Genomic DNA, 20,767 nt, shown 5'->3' with positions numbered 1-20,767 from the left:
TGCGCCTAAAGTAAATTTAATCAAAATCGGGAATGGTGACCAGGACCACTTGTTCGTTCTTATCTGGATTCACCCTGCACTCGATTCCTTGAAGTTATCTGTGGTTCAGCTTACTGAACCACTGATAACTTGAGCTTGCTGAACCACAGATAAAGACAAAAGATTGCTCAATTCTAGAACGCTCAAGTCTTCCTTCGGCCTAGTGTACACATGTCTGTAAAGACGCCAACAGTTAGGTTTCAGTCAGCTTTCACTGCCAGCATGTGGCTTTTAAGGTGGAGGTCCCACTCCGGCGGCACGCGTTCCGCATTTTAGTCATTGTTTGCGGACACACTGTGCTTCCTGCGCTCATTAGACGAATGTCGACTTTCTCGATTAGAAAGCTTACTTTCTGAGCTTTCCAATGACACCTAGTATTATCGCCTCGCCTGATGGGTTACCTGACAGCAATCAAAACAGTGCGAGCAAAAAACAGATTTTTTGCTGTACTAGCCAGCTCTGTTGTACTGCGTTTCCAGCAAAATTGTTCAACATAACTATATGAAATTTGCTATGCCTTAAAATGAAATGTTATACAAGGTTTCTATGAAGAGAAATTGTGTGTTAAAGAATTAGAAATTTATATAGGTGCCAATAAAAATGGGCAAAACTATAAAAGTTTATGAATGTGTATCTTTTTTCCTTTTAAACTCAGGACAACAATATTTAGTGGTTTTCTAGGTTACAATGTACTTATCGTCTATGTAAAGTTGTTTTGTGTTCTGATGAACAGTTCATGAGTTATTATTACTTCAGATTGGCAATTTAGGACTATACTTGGTCACGCATTACCTAAGAAGGGACAAAACTATTCAAGCTGAAACTCTGAAATTTTCAATAATCAAGCAGCAAGCCCTTCTCTCGGATTCTATGAAGAAAAAATGTCTTTTGATAATTAGGGAATCTACAGGTGAGCAGTGATTTTAGCTAATTTTTCTGCTGGCCAGGTCCGTGCAAATTGGCATTTTTTTTTTCATGTATGCGCTAATTCACAACGATTGTTGCACATTACTACAGCCATACAGTGTCTTGTAATTACTAGCACTCACAAGTTTTACTAAGCAGTGCTTGAAACAGAAGATTTTCAATAAATGATAAGTGTCACAAGCACTTTTTGGTGGTGGCACCATCTGTGCAAAAAGATATCAAGTTGTTTCATGTCAGTTCCAATGTTTGTCAAATGTGGTGCCACTAAACAATAAAAAGCAAGCAAAATGCATAGGGAATTCTTTCTGCGGGTTTGAGTGTTTGGCTCAGTCTAGTCACCGTGCCTACCCCACATTCCTTCAAGCACACATATCTGCAACCACGCCTTCAATGTAGTTCTACATGAGCTCACTTACTTGTGGCTGCAGGGAGAAAAATATGGAAGAAAAAAAAGCAAGAAAGAAAGCGCCGTGCATGGTACACCATGAGTGCATGCCAGCTAGCCAGCAGGTTAGACTATTGTGCAATTTTGCCAAGGAGAATTGCAAATTGCCCTCACCTCCTCCTATTTTGCAAGTTCGTATGACGATATCTGGAAACTTGCTTTCCCCACACGGTGAGGTGCAATGTGTGTGGCAGGGTACTGTGACTATTCTATGCGACGCCGGTTGAACGATAGGATTAGCAGCAAACAATGAGCGAGCCTTGCAGTCTGCAGCGAAAAGTGCTGATGGCTGCGTGACCTGCAGCATTCCAAGCCATGCGCTACTAACTAAATGTCACCTGTTCCAATGCTCAGTGAAGTTTTGGAACACGTGATTTCCAGTAGGTGCTTTTCTCATTGAAAGATATATCGTATTTACCCACGTAATCATCGCACTCGCATAATGGTCGCACCCCCACATTGTTGACTGTCTTTTTCGAGTGATCATCGTACCCTTGAAAATCACTGCAGTGACTGCCGTTTGCTTGTTGCGGTACATGGCAGCCGATAGAGCAGAGTTTTCTGCCATTTCTTTCTGCGAAGATTTTCCACCATTGCACGCACAACAGTGTGCACAAGAATACAGTGACACAAGCGCTCGAAAGTCTCCGAATTCAGCAGAAAAAAAAGAGAGAGAGAGAGAGAAAGGAACGCATGAACAGCGTGAAAAAGGCAGACAACACAGGCACAATTTACACTATATACTACACTGATGACTATTAGAAAAAATACTTTTAGCAAATAATCTGTTTATGCAGTCCCTGCTTGTGAAGATCATGTGATCTTATTCCATAGGCTAATGTGAGGACTATGTATTGGACACCTGTGTCACAAAAACGGCTGTTGGCGAGACGTGGACAACTTCTGAGGGCTGCGAGCAAGGCTGTGCTTGCGATGGCCATCGTAATCGTAATGCTGGCGCGATCAGCGCTAGCAGTGGTGAGCGCGCGTGAATTTCCTAAAGCAAACGTTCTGTGCAACCGCATTCTGTGCAAAAAAAAAGGAGACCAAGACAGGAGAGCCTTTTTCTGCAGGGGACATCTCTCACCACCGTTACCGTAACTGTATCGCACAACTTGTAAAAGGGGGATAAAAACACACACAACAGAAGTATAAGTGGACAGTACGCGCACAGACTCGCAACTGAATTTTATTGAGTGACAGATGATGTATACAATGAACAAAAAAGTTTGAGGCGTATATTAAACACTTGTATGTGTTAGCGATCCTTCTGTGGTACTTGCTGATTATGAGGTGCAATTTCTGGACGCAAGAATGTGACGGCAGCGTTTTGGATGGCCACTGGGCATGGTGACGTCCTTTTTGTTCATTGCATATACGTCGTCTTTCACCCAATAAAATTCCATTGTGACAATGTGCGCGTCGTGTCCACTTATATTTCTGTTGTCCCTGTTTTTATAGCGCAGTATCCCTGCTCTTACAAGATGAACATCCACCAACTAGCCCAACTTGCTGCTCTACTGTATCGCACAAGGGGAACATTTAAACTATTCCACGGCAGGCAGAGCTATCATCAATTGTTTATCATCAGCCATCATGATTGCAGGAACCGGCACTCTGGCACCAAAACATGGCCGACAGCCTAGGAACATTTGTTCGCCAGCCTAATTCCCATTCATGTTTATGCAGTTCGCAAATAGCGCAAAAAAAAAAAAAAAGACATCTGTTTTGGGATACATGAGGCTAATAGTGCTTTAGTTGCCTACACTCAAAGAGTCTTGCATGTATGTAAAAAGCACCCTTTTTGGCGCTCTGCAAGGTGCGCAATAGGTGCCCTGTGTATTGTTATTACAGAAGTAATGGAAACGAGCGTGCTGGGGGACTTTTTAACGTCGGGAAATAGGCATCAGGTCACACGGCACATGCGGTCAAAACAAAACTGGTGTCAGCCGTGCCCACAACTGTAATTTCTATGCACGTGGACCGGGGTAGCTTACAAAAGCACGGCTACTTCTTCAAACAGTGGGGCCTCGACACCTGGGTGTTCCACACGATCCAACAGTGCCGGTGTGCGGGGCCGGTGACTAACTTCTCGAGGAAATCACTCCACAAACGATCTTTTTTTCTTTTTACTTAGTCGCTCTGTTGTAAATATTCCGTTGTTACTCAATACTCTCTACTAATCTCTACCCCTACTCTTTTTACCGCCACCTCTCCTCCACTGCTGACTACTGTTCAGGTGTCAGCAGACTGCGCTAGACAGTTACTGAGGTCCGTAGCAATTTCCTTCCCTTTCCTTTATTTATCTGTTTATAGGCACAAAGCAATAGTCACTATTTCAAGCCTCCTTGAACCTTCCGGGCCTGTACTTTGCAGAATGCTAAAAAAAAAAAATAGACCCTAGGAAGAGAAAGAAACAAAACTAGTTGACGATCAACGTCACTCAAGGTTCTGCAGTGAGCACTGGTCTGCAGGCCATCTGCCGAAATGGCTTTCGAAGCAGCGGTCCGCACTCACTTGACAGCCATGTCAAAAGCGGCAGTGACGAACCACTAATAGCCACCATCATCAGCACTGACCATTTTAGATAGAGAAAGGTTCGACTGAGCCATTGTTGAAAGTATCAGCGAGGAGAAGGCCACCACGTGCAACAACAAAACAACAATGGTGCCAGGCACAACTTGTCCTGAAAGTAAGGGGGGAGGGGGAATTTTCCTCAACTACAGCGGATCGCCTGTCGCAGCTTCGCAAGAGGGCCAGACCGGGGCATGCTGCGACGACGAAGAGCAGATTTTTTTCGCTTTTTCCAAACATGACTGTGTGGCGTCGCCTGGTGGTAAAATCTGGACTACACTCCAGGTGGCAGCCGTGATACCTTCACCTTAAGGAGATGCAGCAGCAATCGCTTTCCATCCATGCATCAGAGTTGCTCATTTGAGTATCTGCCACCTAATGAGCGCTGGGGCTGCTACCTTTTTTGCAACCACAGTGTGGACTTCGTTCTTGAATACATGTCTGAGAATTTTCAATTTTTGTTCATCTGCATGTGCCGTGTTTTCTCGTGCACTTTCTTTCGACCTTGGAAAAAACCACATGAAATGTATCTTAATGGCAACAATTATTTTTGATGGTATAATGTAACTTAGAAACAATTCGAGTGAGTGATTTATTATTTCTGGGTTTTATAGTAATTCACTGAGTGCACTGCAAAAGCTGCTCAAGACATCTGTGAACATATGCCACTAGTCTTAAGCATATATGAATTACCAGCTTTAAGTTTGGTTTGAGTTGCTTAAAATGCACAGTATCAGTAGCTGATGTGCAGTATGTCACACTTTTTCTCTTCAGCAAGAAGAGATTTACGAGTTCTGCTTTGAGCTTCTGAAGGCAAACTCAGACTTGGGCCCTACTTTTGACATTGCATCTTATGTCATCGAGGTGTGGTGTCCCGAGGTAAGTGTATGAAACTTTGATACTCCTTGTAATGCTTCCTATCTTTGTCCAAGTATATGACCCTTTTAAATTTTAAACTGCAGCCAGTATCGTCTGCAAGTTGCCATACTTTTTTTAGCCTGCACGATTGGCTTTGTATAGCACAATTTTTTTCACCAGGTGGCATTCAGTGGTAAGATTTGTTATAGTGTCCTTGATCAAAGTGCCTTGGGATTGCCCTGAAACCAGCACGAAGTGGGAGAAACCCCAAGGAGAAATTGCTCCATGTCATTGTCGACACCTAGCACCATTACGATTTCGCACACAAAAATATGAGTGTTTTGTCTTCACTGTCAGAACTCAACAAAAATTGATGTATGGCTACGGCAAGCAGTGCTGGCCTTCGCCATCTCCACAGGTCTTGGCTGCCTGCTGCTTGCAGTTCACGCAGTTTTATGATTAAACTGAAATACCTCGGGAGGTTGCGTGCTGGTGCACTGCCGATTTTCTTGGTGCGTGAAGCGGCATGCAAAAATTGCCCATAAAAGTGCAGCTCTTTAATCGAGGACTGCTGGTGTGCACTGGTGCAGTTTGCCAAGGACAAGGAGGCACACTCACTGCGCGCTGGTGTGGGCTATCGAAGATGCTATTAGTGTTCCTGTACATGGCTCCTGTAGGGAGCCAGAGTTGTGCAACTGTTTTCCACCTGCCACTCACATCGCCATTTGCCGAGCGTCATCGCATAGTCAAAATCATTAAATGGCCTATTCTGCACTGCACAGAAGCAGGCACATTGGAGACATCAACACTCCACATAATCTAGCCAGTCATGCCCAATTGACATCTTCAGCTTCTGCCTCAGTGCCTGTGGTTGCAAGTGTTTTCTCGCTGTTCTGTGATGCATTCACAGCTCTGGCAGTGGTGCAGCGTTCTGAATTCTCATAACCCCTGGAAAGAGGTTAAGTTTTTTACAGTGCCACGAAGGGAATTTATCATGTGCCCCCGGCTGCAGTGGCTGTAAAAGTGGCTGCAGTGGCTGTCTTTTGTTCTAAGCGGGCCACTTGCATAAGTTGCACAAGACAGTGTGCCCACCAGAACTTACTTTTTTTGTGAAGTGAATGCGTAACGCATGCAGCTCCAGTCTACACAAGTAGGTTTTTCTTTAATGCATAGTCTCATAACAAATTCTTGAGTGAATGTTGTTTATTAAACACATATGGTAGCTTTTTTTTTAATCATTGGTACCAGCATCATATATTTCTAAAGGAATTCATCCAGATGAGATTGAGTTTTCATACTGAAACATCACAATGTGCATGCCTAATGAAAATTGTAGCTATTCTGTGAAAGCTCTGCATTATGATTTTGCATTTTGCATGTAAATACGAAAGGCTCACAGACGCTTTCACCATGCACTAACATTTGCTGAGCTTGCTCTGCATTGCGAGCAATCCCAAATAAATGAAAGCATACAAATCGGGGATATCAACTCGAAGTGAGAGATTGAGGGCAAAATCTAGTATGCTGCTGACAGTGCGGTTAGCATGAGTGTAGCTGCTTGGTGTGCTGGGTGTGGCTTTCTAGCATAACCTTGGAGCTCAAGATGATGGAGCTTTGCACAACTCTGGCCCTCATGGGAAGCCATATACACAGACACTACGATTTGTTTAATGCCACTTTTGGCGATTGTGCTTGCTCCACCTGGTTCATCCAGAATAATGTTCTCCAAGTGCTTGGCCTCTTTTGAAAGTATGTGCCATCAGCCACCTTTCAAGGGGCAGTTTTTACCTTCAGTGCATAATGTTCACACTGCTAATTTCTGGACACATTCCACCACCATATGTTGTTGCTGTGTGAAATATAGGTGTGTGAAAAAAAATGTGAGCCTGACCAAGCCAATGGTTTAGGCTCCCTTCTTAACGGCACACATTGTATTTTGCTGAATTCTTTATCATTGATGTGTGTTAAGAGCTCATGTTTTTCTTACATTTGTGACACAGGCAGTAATGAAGGCTCTGAGCCTAACACGTGGCATTAACATGGACAAAGCAGAAGAAGTCCTGCTACGAGCTGTGATTCATACCAGGGCCGAGTTTGAGGCACACAGACAAGAGGTTTTCTCCACTCCTTTAGATCCTGAAGTAGAGCGGGAACGTTCTGAGCGCATGGATACTGAAATTCGTGACAGTGGCATTGCAGATGACATTATTGCTGCGCTCCTCTGAAAGGCTGCACAACCATTTTGACTGCAGTTCTTTTGTGCAGAATGCATGTGCTTAAAGGGGTACTAACACAAAAAAATTGAATTTCGCTTTTTTGCTTTGCGAGATAGCTGCCGACTCTGTAATAGGGGTATAGTGCCTAAATTCCATGAACATGCAACAAATCATTAATTATATCCTTTCTTAATGCATTCAGTTCAAAACATGCCAAAAGCAATGTGACTTCATGGCATAGGGTGTGTTAGCGGGCACTTTTTTTACACTAGAAAATTAGAGGTAGTGTTCAGGTCATATTACAAGCGACTGGTACACAGATCAGGCAGCCTGGTAGGCCAGGTGCAGTGGCCACAAGCCACACAATGGCCGTGTCACTCAACGTTTCGCTTGCCACTTTGGTCATTCATGCCTCTTTTATTCTGCACTTTGCATTCTACACGGGTTCTCTGCTGTGAGTTCTCTTGGAACAAGCAGCACCCTTCTCACCTATTATCTCGTGTTAACCTTTCGGCTAGGTGATCAAAGTGTACCTTTGACCACTGCACCGATTTTCATGACCTGTCGGATGTTTGGGGGGGGGGGGGGGTGTATTCTGTAAGAGTCCACCTAGTGGACTGTCCATTTCGGCTGTCGCCGATTGGCTCCAGCTGCACAAGCAAAAAAGAGACTGGCTGGCTTCTTCTCGCTCGTACAGCTGGAGCCAGTCACAACAGCCAAAATGGACAGTCCACTAGGTGGACTCTTACAAATACCGCTCCTGGTCAACACACCCACAGCATCGCTCTATTTGGGTTATGGTTTGTTGCATGTTTGAGAAATGAAAGCCTCGTACTGCCGTTGCAAAATTATGGTTTGTTGCATGTTTGAGAAATTAAAGCCTCGTACTGTCATTACGGAATTAATTCATAGTTAACTAAAAATAAGCAAAAGAAAATGTTTTGTGTCAGTACTCTTTTAATATTAAGTTTTTGCTCTATGTGTATCCACACCTTTTAGAGTGCTTTCTAAGAAAACTCATTGTGTGTGGCTGCATAAACATTTCTGTCCATTCTTTTGTTTCCTACCACCATAATTCTAATGCACAAATTCTATGAAAATATCATTCAGTCTAACCACTCAGCTTTGAAATATTTGTTTTCTGGCTTTAGTGGGCACAGTATTTCTGGCTTTTGTTTTGAAGTTTAAAATTTGTGGCATAAAATGTTTGTTTTATTTGAGTGTTTGTTTCTGCAGTTAATAAATTTTCTAAACATTAATTACTGCTTATGTACGATTCAAGTGAGTGGATTTTCACTCTCTCTGCTTTTGCCCGTATGTTAAGTGTTTTCTGTACCTTAAAACTTTTGTGTCTAGCACATGGGTCAAAGAGTACTGTGTTTTGTCTACCCGCTGAACAAGTTGTGTAAGCCTCTTCCTCACTTGTTACTTCTCAGAATTTACATGTGCTTTTCCTCGGTTCATTGGGGCACATTTGGCTCAACAGCTGGTTTTAATAATTCATGGCAAGTAGATGCACGATGTCTTTAGGTTATTTTGTGCACTTGGCAAAGTTCTAAATATTTATTTCTGCTTATAGTTAGTGTAAAGTCAAATGAATTGTGTTTTGTCTTCTGGTGCAATTTATTGTTCCATGTAAAAGAGCCATTTCAATTTCAGTAACCAGCTAAGGGGAAACAATTTTGTAAGCATGACTCAACATCACTATTTCCGGTAGTGGTTCCACTCCTCGTGTATTCTTTTTCTTTATCTCTGTGCAATGTGGGGTTGCGTGAATGGTCTTTACTAGAACTGTATTTCTTGCTGCTCTTCCTCAAGGCCTTTACGTTGTGGGGTTGCGTGAATTGTCTTTATTAGAACTGTGTTTCTTGTTGCTCTTCCTCAAGGTCTTTACGTTGTGGGGTTGCGTGTATGGTCTTTACTAGATCTGTATTTCTTGCTGCTCTACCTCAAGGCCATCTAATGAGTTTTTCCAGATTTCCAGCCTTTGTTCATAATCAAGATTTCAGTTCACTGGCATGTTGGCTAGTGGTCAGCAGTAATGCTTGTCTTATTTGACTTCAAGATGTTAATGGCTTCCTAGCAGACTGTTTCATATTTTGACCTGGGGCCAGTTGCTTCAAGCACTTTACCTATGGGTAAACTTGCCATGGCAGTTGTAAAGCTTCAGGCAAGTGGCTGCAACTTTCTTCACAATAAGTTGTCAAGTGACAGACCAGTGATGCTGGCGTGAAGCTATTGATATTTTTCATTCAACAACTAGTTGTGCTGAAACTGCTACTTTTGCAAAGTTTTTTGACTGCGGATATAATTATACCCACGGGCAATATATTGCTTCATGCAAATGGCCCAGCACATTTAACACATCAAAAGTGTATGTGGCTAATGTTAGTGCCCAGCTGCTGGGCATACCTGAATTGGCTTATGTTTCCACAAATTAGTGCAGAGTTTTGTGTTTTATTCATTTATCTTATCAATACATTGATTCATCTGAAATTTACATTGTGTGTGGCTAGTGCTGCCAGTTAGGCAATGCTTGAATGCTTATGTACCTTTTAAATTGCATATTTCATCAATACATGTAATGGTTAATAAGTTACATCATGTAAAGTATGGCTGGTGCTTTGTGATTATGTTATTGATTATCTGAATTGGTCTGTACAGGTGGTTCAAATGAATGCAATAGACACCATTATTTTCATCTCATTAATATATTCTTGTTCATACTGCTAGATTTTGACTGGCAGCTGAGCATATCACTGGTATATATTTTCATAATTTTCTGATTGCAGCAAGAAATAAAATAAAACTTAAATGTAAACGAATATGTTCAGTTCACTTGGGCCACCAGTACACATTTTCTCTCGATAGCAGAGTTCCGCTATCAGCTACTGTTTTTCTTTTCACCCAAAACCTGAAATATGCAGTAAACAGCTGCAAATGACCAGCTTTACTGCAGTTCATGTAGGTTTTTTTGGTTCAACATAAACACTATGCTGTCTAAGAAATGAACTATGTATTCTGTTGCTTCTTGTAAAAGGTACTCGAGTGGTGCTTGATTAAAAATTAGCTGTTCCATCAACAATGTTTTGTTTTTTTACATATGTATCAGTCATACAGGGTGTCCCAACTATCATGCACCAAGATCTAAAAGAAGAGCAGTTGTATTACTCGAAGAAAACCTAGTACTTCTTTCATGCTCAGAAAAAAACTTATGTTGCTCTACAATTTTCTCATTGACACTTTGATAATTAGGACCGTACTTCTGGAGTTAGATAATTAGTTACAATTACCTAATTAAATCTCAGCAACGAAAAAATTACAAGCGGCTACTCCTGTAATTTTTTCGTTGCTGAGATTTAATTAGGTAATTGTAACTAATTATCTAACTCCAGAAGTACGGTCCTAATTATCAAAGTGTCAATGAGGAACTTGTAGAGCAACATGAAAAACTACCGATATGGCTTTCTGTTGCTCAGTACGTGCTACATAAGTTTTTTCCGAGCATGAAAGAAGCCCACGAATACACACAAAGTGTTCTGAGCGGCCAGCAAGCAAGGCAGATGACGATTATTGTGTGACAAGGTAAGCCCCACAGTGCAGTGTTCTAGAAGCTTTTCTAGTAGGCTCACTCACCAATCCTTCCTATGCTCTTCACTGAAGCGGCCGCTGTCGCCTGCCAATGCGCCTGCTAAAGGCTCTGCAGCAGCTTCCTCCCAGCAGAACTTCACGCGTGCCCTGCTCTCTATACTGCGCATGCGCGAAAAATTTAAAAAAAATGGACATAGGGACTTTTGTTCTTTGAAGATTTGCCTGTGTCTAGATACTACCGAGGAGTTGTCGAGTTGCCGGTTTTGCTCTGTTCGTCCCTAGCAGAGCCAGTGGATTTTTGTTTTTTTGGCTGCAGTGAAAGTGCGACAATGCAAGCGAATACTGCTCTCGTTTGATCCGCCGCTGACGCGAAGTGGTGGTCGTTGGGTGTTGCGGAGCGCAGCGTAGCAACACCCCAAATCAAGAAACACTGCTCCAGTCAGGTAGACTGCTCCCTCCTTGATAGTGAGATTATATTTGGATCATCAAAACAGTGATGTGTTTATTTAGGAATACCATCGGTCTCTTAACAGCAGCCACAGTTGTGCCTAGTCACCACCAGCGCAGCGTGTTCTCCGTTCCAACGCCGGCGGCGGGAAGCCAGCGTCGCGTAAACAAACCTCAAGTCTCGGAAGCCAACTTGTAAAACAGCTTGTAAAAGCCGTCAAAGCCAATCACTGCATCGTCAATTTTAAGCATTAATGTATCTCCTTGCGACTATCAAGTTTTGATGTGCTACCGTTACGACGAAATGACTTGCCTCAATCGTACCTTGATTGAACATGACTTAGCGCGCATGCTGCGCTGTGTTGCAGCCACTGGCTCCGCTAGGGTTGAACAGAGCAAAACCGGCAACTTGACAACTCCTCGGTAGTACCTAGACACAGGCGAAGGTTGCAATAACATAAAGCAATACGTCTTGGGCTAGATTCATAAATATATTTAAAATACAAGAAGTGCTCTCATAACTTGAGTCAGCAGACGCACCAACATAAATAGCCTAGCGCCAGCAAGGTCCACCACATCATAACATTATTCGCAGCACACGCCTCCGCTTCGGGTGATTCCTCTTCTCCCTGTTGCTTTCGCGCGCCATGTTCTTGCCCTTGACAAGGAAGTAATGGCGTGTAATTGTATTGAACTTCACAACATCGTTTGTGGGCTCTTTCTTGTGCCGCTCACAGCCGATCAAATTCGGCGATTCAGCTGCAGAAAGGATGGAAAGTCGGCGATGCTGTTCCTTCGTAACTCATTTAAACAGCACAGCTTGAAGGCGCCTTCGAGCGATGCTACCAGTTTTTTTAGTGCTTCAGAAGGGAGCAACAGCCCTGACCTACTCATTCTGTTGAATTCAGTAATATCCCTGAGCAATCGCAGCAATTCGTTCTTTGCAGGAACTTTCTTGCTACATAGCCTGCTATATAGAATATAAGCCTAGAGTCACTTTTTATTTCCCTGTAGCAGTGCAGCGGTGCTCGATGTCGCAGGCGCTGAGCACCTCATATGCGTCTTGAAAATTTCCAATGTCGAGGAGCTCATCGACGTACCCTTTTCGGTGTACGGCTTGCTCATTAACGTCGCCGATCATGAGCAAGCTTCTCAGCAGCCCGGGGCGAACATTTCCGCTGTCAGAAAGCGGAACATTTCCGCTGTCTTTCTCACAAATTTAGAGCCTGAAGCCCGACTTGCAGTTCAGAGCGAAGCAGTAAGTCTCCTTGGTGGTCTTCTTTGGTGGAGCAATGCCGCCGCTAATCTCGCCGGTCATTTTTCCGACCTGGAACATTCCACATCGCTTAGGAACTTGCAGACAGCACGAGAGACGCGGAGCTCTTCACCTTTGAAACTGACACGAACAGACGAAATACAACTATTCCAATACGGGCTTTGTTTTTTGCTCGCCGCCAGCCCCCTGTAGCAGAGGACGCGCGCTGCGGAACCGTTCTACTGACCACAGCGCGCCAATTTTGCGTCATGATGCGGCGAAGCAGTGAACTACGCTCCAGACGCGCTGGGCGGCACACCTACCTATCTAGCCACCGTATCTCCGGCTCCCCGCAGGAAGTGCAGGCCGGGGACGTCGCTCGTCCAAGTCGGTGGCTGCGTGCTGCCGTCCAGCTGCAGCCGATGCGAAGCCGAAGTAGGAGCGAGGTCTCCCTGCGAGCCAGGCCTCGCTGGGGGAGTGGGCGTGGGGGGCGTCCCAGTGACACCCGTTTGTCTGGGTGGTAGGTCGCCAGGTGTCGCCGCAGCCTCAGTCCTCCGTCACGGCCCGGCTGAGGGGCACTGTGGTGTGGTGGGCGTCCTTCGCCAGGGTGTCGGCTGCCTCGTTGCCCGGGATCCCTACGTGGGCGGGGATCCAGTGCAGGGACACCGGGTGGCCTGCATTTTGCAGCGCACCAATAGGGGAGCGGAGACGGCTGGGGCGACAGGAGGCGGCGAGGAGGGAACGCCGGGGTGAGCGCGGTGGCGGCAAGATCTAAGAATGGCGCTACTTTTTATATGTAGGGGTTTTAGCATCGGCATGGGACTATGTGTCCCGTGGGAGGTATAGGGAGTTTCCGGCCCCTGCTGAAATCTGAACGAATGCTGTCAGTCGAAGATGGCAAAAGCGCTGGCGCGGGCTTCGGACCCACTGCGCATGCGCTATTTCGCCTGCGGCGCCACCGCCGCTAGAGAATGCTAAAACCCCTATATATAAAAAAAGTAGCGCCAACCACTTCCCTCCTTCTCCGTTCCACTGTCGCGCTCGGCGCAGCCAGCGCGATCAAGGCGCGAAAACGCCATTGGCGCCGCCTACGTCGGGCCTGCCGTGGCAGACGACAGATAACGCGCTACCAGAGGAAATCCGCAGAAAACTTCGATCGCGCCCTGCGGAGAAGTTTTTGAGGCGCGATTTTGCTTCGTCAGTCAGTAACTGGCCTTAATAATGCCGTTTTGGAAGTGGCAACGCGACGATGCGAGACGGCGCAAATACCAAGTGTGCAGCAAGCGTTTGCGCTCGCCAGATGGTAAACAAAAAAAGCCTTTTGCCCTCGCCTTGTCGGTTGCGGCAACTTAAGGCGCAGCAGCATGCCATCACAACGAAGTTCTGGTCCCTAACACGTTTGATCCGTTTGTGCGTACAGCACTTTCGTCGCACAGGCCCGAGAATGGCGGTCGGAGCGCGCTGGAAAGAACGAAATATACAAAAGCGCAACGCTTCTTCCACGTGACACGGATTGGCCAATGGGGGAGCGGAGGAGGTTGGGGCGATAGGAGGCGGCGAGGAGGAAACGCCGGGGTGAGCGCGGTTGCGGCAAGATCTAAGAATGGCACTACTTTTTATATATAGGGGTTTTAGAGAATGCGCTCGGCGCCAGCCACGCGTTCCCGTGTTCGCGTTTTCGTTCTTATAGTTACTGTTACAGTAACTCTATTCTTTCTGAACCATGAGCGACACAACCGGTGGAAATGCTTCGTCTGCCGCTGCTGCTAAACGAGCTGCCCTAGCAGAGGCTCAGCGCTAGAGTTACTGTATATAGCTGCGGGAGCCATATATAGTAACTCTACTCAGCGCTGCCGCTGAGAGCACCCTGTTGTTCAGAATCAAATTCTTTGCCATAGTATATCGCGAATTCAAAACACCTAAACAGCTACGCTCAAAATTCGCATTAGGAAGTATCGTAATCGTTGGCGAAATTTTTTCCTTCCTCCATGCACTATACACATCTAGCCACAGTTTTTGAAGCCTGAAGTGCAGCCATGTTGGTGTGAAATTTTCCTTTGCGCCACCAATCAGTTCGCCGGAGCAGATAGGCGCGAGCTTTGAACTTGCATTGCTACGAGCCGCCGGAAGTGTGTGCTGCCGACGCCGCGAGGCGCGCACCAGAACAAAGCCTACAACACTTCTGTAACAGTTTAAGGGAAGCAGACGCCCTCCTGTGCTTTTCCGTGACACGTTGAAGAAGACTACGAAGACCAGCGCTGTGATTACTTGATGTTTTGAGGCAACAACAATTTGAGTGTCTCTGTTTCTGGCTGGCACTCATACTCATAGGCACTAAACATACCTTTCATTTTTTTTTGTCCGCTTCATATCCAGTGTCCGTTTCATCCATGTGGCGTCCTATTGTACTTAGCGCAAGAAAAAAATGAATGCACACCAACTAGCCCAATTCATAGCTCTTCTAAATACCTTTCAAGCTGACACACCACACTCCGAAGTCAGCTTGTCTCGCGAATAGAATGTGCTGCGAGAAAGACACGGGCTGAAAAAACTTCTCTTTTTTAGAGGCCTAGAGCAGCAGTGCGAGATTCTGGACCGCGGTTGCCACGGCAACATTGACGGTTGGGGTACCAGTCCCAGTGCTTTTTTTATTTTTTTTCGAAAAACGCCACGTGGCTTCCGCCACATTCTGGCGGCGGAAGCCACCAGAATGTGCCACCAGAGAGGCCCCGGGCTAGCCGGGGCCTCTCCTACGCTTTCCTTACTCCATACTTTTAGCCACCACCGTGTTATTTTTATGCGGATATATATATATATATATATATATATATATATATATATATAGTTATCCTTGTGTCCTCAATGAATTAAACAAGACCGCTACTTCATGTTTGGTGTCAGTAAGGACCAGGTAATGGGGGATGTGTAGGCAAACTTAAGATTGGGTGGGCAATAGGAGCGTTTACATCTGCAAGAAGAGCTCTAGAGCGTTACGAATGTGTCTAACGAGTGCGGCAAAATTTAGCCCGTTCCCCGATCAACTTTAGCGAAAGTGGGTGGAACACTATGGAAAATATCGGTGCGAATTTAAATGCGGTTGGATCAAACACAGCTTATGTAAAAAGCGATCCAGAGCTTTATGAACGTGTTTTACGAACAAAGCAGAACTTATTCCTCTACCCTGGGACAACTGTGAACGCAGCCGAGATCAAAGGAAGCGAAAATGTGTGTGTGCGTGTGTGTGGGGGCGGGGAGAGGGAGGGGGAATTCGCTATGGTTAATGTTCTGGCGAAGTAAAATGTGTGTGGATGAATTACTGGCATTTTAAAAGTTTCAAACAATACGGTGTTCGAAAGCCTCACACGTGGGCAAGGTTTCAAACGGAACAGCCATAAACGGGCAACATTTTTAAAGTATGTGATATAATTACAGAAAACTGGATTGGAAAAACTTTATTAAGGTCCTCCAAAACTCTTATTCCAACTCCTCGAAAGACACAGCTCCGCTGGAAAATGCGTTGTAATTCTGCACAGTCGCACACATCTGCTGTATGCTTTTTACGTATGAATATTGCAAGTCTATTATGTTTATTGTATTTTGTTGTGCATAACTTCAATACTGTCGCCTTATTTAGCGATACGTTTGTGCGGCTATTGACTTGAACCCGAACGTATTAAATACTATTATTAGGTAAATTATTAAAAGTGTTGTTGTTTGTGGGCTGGTGCAGCGCCAGCTGCACCAGCTGGTGTGGTTCACTCCTCCCAGTCCGGGACTTTGGTTTGGTGGTAGTTTTGAAAGTATTGTCTCTTTGAAGGTGGAGTTGCCGGGGCACTCCCACAAGGAGTGCTTATCTGATGGATAGGAAATGCAGTGTTTGCAAGTGTCCCTGTTAACATAAGGCGTATTGAGTGGTGTGAGTAACGTGTGTGTTTGTGCTTCTCGAATCTCTCACTCGAATGCATGTAAGATGGTGTGTGGAGAGTTGTCAATGCTTCCCTGCGAAACTTGAAAATATGCAGCCTTTCGTTCCGCTGCATCTTTTCTGGGGTTGTCTTCGACAGGCCATAGGATAGGAGGTCCCGGATTCTCTGCGCGGGAGTTCTGGTGTGTTCTTAAATTCCCTCGCAATCATTGATTGACTGGTAACACATCTTCGTAATCAAACAACTGCTTATATAAGTGCTGTATAAAACGTGGTGTTCGCCACTCGGCACAGCGCAACAAAATGTGTCGACCCCAGAATGCGCGCGCATCGGCCGGGGGAAAACCGCTACCATCTTTGGAGTAAAATCATGTAACCTGGTAGGCCGCCTGTGTCGGCTGAGGGTCCCGCGCGACGAGCAGGCGCCGGCTGGGCAGTGCTTCCTTTAAATGCGTAAGCATTTCGGTGCCTAGAGGAACCTTTAGCTCGGGCCCAACTCCAATGCCACCCGTTCATATACAGGTAGAACGCATTTCTGAGATAACCACTGGGCCGACTTTAATGTTGCAATTGAGAGAGAAAGTTACGTCGGAAGCGGAATTTCGATTTAGTTCCTGAATGGTTTCAAAAGGGACTTCCAAAAATTGGCTAGCTTGAAGCAAATTGAAGCACGAGGTTTACAAATTTGTAGCTCTGCACCAGGAACAGATATTGCAATTCTTTAAACTGCATCCATTAGAGCATCCAAAGCGGACATCAAGTTATATACTCGCATATTAGTGGTTTATTTGAGAACCATGTATAATATATCAATTTTGTCCGCTTTAAATGTACTATTAGGTGCAATTTTGCACAAATATGATATCTTTTATGAATGCTGAGTTACGGAGTTGTAAATGTGATAGCTTCGTTTTCTAAAAATTCGCGATTTTTGTCAATTTTTATTAATAAATTGACAACTTAATCGATAATTCGCAATCCACAGTTAATATATATATTTTAACCTTTTCTTTTTAATTGCAACAAACGTCATCAAATTTGGTGCAGTGGTTGCAGAAAGAAACGATTTCTCATTTCCCATGCATTTAGATAGGAGCCACCAAACTAAAGCTTCCTTTTAAGCTATACAGAAAGTAATGTATAAACAACAAAAGAAATTCGAATGGAAAAACGTTGCCTACGGTGAGTTTTGAACCTACGACCCCACGCTCAGAAGCCGAGTGTCTTACGCACTGGGCTATAAACACACACTTTGTCTTTATTGCATGGGATTATGAGTATAGTGTCATGCGAAAATTAGTTACAATACATTTAGACACACATTAATTAAAAGCGAATGTACACATGCTACGAAGTGCAATGAAAGTTTTTAAAAAATCAGCGTTGCTTGCACTGCAGGTGCAATGCTAAAGAGACAGCGGAGCTGATGGGCACCTAGCTAGTCCTGGCTTTTGGGCTAGGCTAAGCACTACCAAGTCATCCCCAGAATTTTCCGGAATTTTTGATTATTTAGTGATTATCGATTATCTATTGATTGACTATCGCAAGGTATTGGCTACGTATTTGGGCTAGGCTAAGCACTACCAAGTCATCCCCAGCATTTTCCGTAATTTATTGATTATCGATCGATTAGTTATTGATTGGCTATCGCAAGGTATTGGCCACGTATTTCTTCTTCCTGGGATTTTACGTGCCAAAACCAGTTCTGATAATGAGGCACGCCGTAGTGGAGGGCTCCGGATTGATTTTGATTACCTGGGGTTCTTTAACGTGCACTACAACGCAAGCACACGGGCATTTTTGCATTTCGCCTCCATCGAAATGCGGCCGCCGCGGCCGGGATTCGATACCGTGACCTCGGGTTCAGCAGCGCAACGCCTTAGCTGATCCGGCAGGTAGTTGAGGAGGATAGTGTGTGTTTGCCCATAGCGAGCGTAAAGATCGAGAGGCACATTCGGTGACCGCCTGGCGAGGCAAAAATTTTTCAGACGGCGCAAAAGAGCGAAGTATTAAGCGCAGCGCAAATTCGAGAAAGACGTCACACCGCAGCCCGTAAGGAAAGGGTGCAGGCCATCATGCAGAACTTCAAAAGGCTCATTATGGTGGTTGAGAAAACGGAGACGTCGCCAAAGGCGGATGACAACAGAACAGGGAGCGTCTCCGCGAGTAGGACTGCGGCTGAAAGGGTCAACCTGGCAGAGGTACGCGCGCACGCACAGGGCCAGTCAGACAGTCAATGAGGGGGAATGCGCCGCGAGAGCGAGGACAACGGAAGAATGGCGATTCTCCTCGCGTTTACGACCTCCCTCTCCGAGACGAGAAAGATAGCAGCGGCCACACGAATTGATAGGTGACGGGAGGGGGCAGTGTATGTCTGGCGCCCGAGGCCCAATGACTTTCAGATTGCGACCTAGTCGAGTGCGCATTAAGAGGTAGTAATCCGCCTTTTTCAAGGCTCGACGGCGCATGCGCCCTGCCCTGGCGGATTAGTCGCGAAACGTTTTGAAAGACTAAATACCGACCACAACATCGCCCAAAGTTAGCGGTATAGAAAACATCATGCTGGCAACTCTGGGCTGCTCCCTAAAACTAGCTTTTTTATGTACCCAGAATGGAGGCCGAAATTCCCTAGTCAAGTCGACCAGTTGAACAGGCGAAGTGAAACTCGCTGTGCATATTTTTTCGCTGCTGCCCATATGATTAATGATGGACCCGCATTATTCTGTTTATAATATTTTCTGTGCTTGTTTGTTTTAGCCAGGATTGCGTAATCTCGCGAGCGCTCACATGAATTCACGGGGAGATTGTTAGGACTGTCAACAACTTCATATTCGGCGATGCCTTATGTCTTGTGTGGCATATGCGATCATTTGGATGAATCGTCTTGGTGGCGACGATTGTTGACCCTTTTTGTGTATGTAAGTGGTCGATTGTGCGCGATAAGGAATCGGTTATTCGCATTAACCTGTGTGTGTGATTATTTGACAAGAAATTTAGGTCGCTCCGCGGTAAAGCTTCAGGCTCCGTGTGTGTTCTCAAATTGCGCAATCTGTTCGTTCACATCTGTGCGCCCACTAACCTCATGATTCCAAAAAGTCACGTTAGAAACATGATCTTTCCGTGTGTGGGTTTTTTTTTTTTTTTTTTTTTTTTTTTTTTTTTTTTTTTTTTTTACCAGTGAGTTGTTGCCGGTCAGAGCTACGGGAAGTCGTTTGTCAACGCAGGTTATAGGCTGACTTTATTGGAACTTGTGAATCGATAAGTCACGCAATGTGTGCTGCTATGAGATGCAGAATATGCAAAGGCACAAACGGAACCGAGATCGAGTTTTCTCAGACGTGCAAAATTTTTACAATAATCGTTCAGGTAATCCTGCTAGCTGAAACCATGCAGTGCTGATGGCATGCTGATTGCAAAATAAGCTGCACCACCATAAGTTTAGCAACTGCCTTGCGGAATAGATAGCATTACATTTGCTAAATGTGTTGAGCATCGACAAGATCGAACGACCTACAGAACGCTGATTTGCACACGGCAAGATATGTCAAGGACGGGTGTGCTGGGCCAGGGAAGCTAAGAAACCGCCACAAGAAACAGCTGGGAGGGCAGGTAGGGGAATGGCCTCGAAGTTCACGCAGAAACAAATATAGGAATGCTAGGCGCCGCCAAGCCGTTAAACATCAGGTGAATGTTGAAGAGTGCGACAGTGACTAACGTAACCGAAAATTATTTTAAGAATGGGGGGGACCGCATAAAAGACGTTAAGAACGAGTCGAGAGAGCGTCTCGTCACGGCCCGAACACCAGACGGCCGTGACCAGTCGCCTATAGCTGGCCTCAGCTATAGGCGACTGGTCGATCATAGCACTTACCCCGTCGTAACACGTGCTAACTTAGATTTCTCATGAATAAATGAAACATAGTTTCATTTCTCTTCAGAATAAGCTGCAAGTGTGAACCTTGCGCCCACGTTCATCTCCTGCGTGCACACACGTTGAAATCTGGCGCACGCACGTATACGAGGAGGGGGAAGCGATAAGAAGGCGAGCGCAGCACGCAGTCGCGTGACTTCACTAGGGACATCTCCGCCTCGCAAATCTAGGGAACCGCACAAGACGAGATCTGGCAACACTGGTGTGTTCTGGTGGGGATTTAGTCGCTCCCGCGCGCGCGGCCGTGTGGCCCCATCTCGGGTAAACGTCCCCCGAAAAAAAAAAAAAAAAAAAAAAAAGAAAAGAAAAGAAAAGGCGCTCGGACGCGCGCTACTGACAACTCGTGCCGTGTACCGCGTTGAAACTCCACTGGTAGCTCGACGTCAGTGCAGTACTAGACAGTTTTAGCAGAGCGCCGCTTACGCTCCGCTCAGCTCAGATTTCACGCTCTGAGATACTGCAGGGAACTGCGTAGATTTCGCATTTGATAAGCGCGTCTTGCCGAGAGGCGAGCGACGCGCTATCAACTCGGCTGCAAAACGACGATGAGGCCAAGTAG

The 20,767-nt window shown here is 45.4% G+C and overlaps 2 protein-coding genes across 3 annotated transcripts in view; one reads left to right on the top strand and one right to left on the bottom strand.

Annotated features, from left to right (window-relative positions):
• The window catches only part of LOC119435767 (nucleolar protein dao-5-like), an 84,643-nt gene extending 74,499 nt beyond the window's left edge, over positions 1-10,144 (top strand). For both annotated transcript variants that reach the window (XM_037702501.2, XM_037702494.2), the window contains exons 11-12: positions 4,760-4,864; positions 6,844-10,144. In XM_037702501.2, the coding sequence (XP_037558429.1) occupies positions 4,760-4,864; positions 6,844-7,068 (330 nt within the window). In that variant the 3' untranslated portion in view covers positions 7,069-10,144. The remainder of the gene's footprint in view (positions 1-4,759; positions 4,865-6,843) is intronic.
• LOC119435899 (nicotinamidase-like) overlaps positions 1-20,767 on the bottom strand; it is a 324,581-nt gene that overhangs the window by 289,269 nt on the left and 14,545 nt on the right. The window lies entirely within an intron of this gene.

Source organism: Dermacentor silvarum, chromosome 1 (genome assembly GCF_013339745.2).
Source record: "Dermacentor silvarum isolate Dsil-2018 chromosome 1, BIME_Dsil_1.4, whole genome shotgun sequence".
NCBI lineage: Eukaryota > Metazoa > Arthropoda > Arachnida > Ixodida > Ixodidae > Dermacentor > Dermacentor silvarum.
Note: the sequence above shows the minus strand (reverse complement) of the source record. Positions and strands in the feature narration are given on the sequence as shown.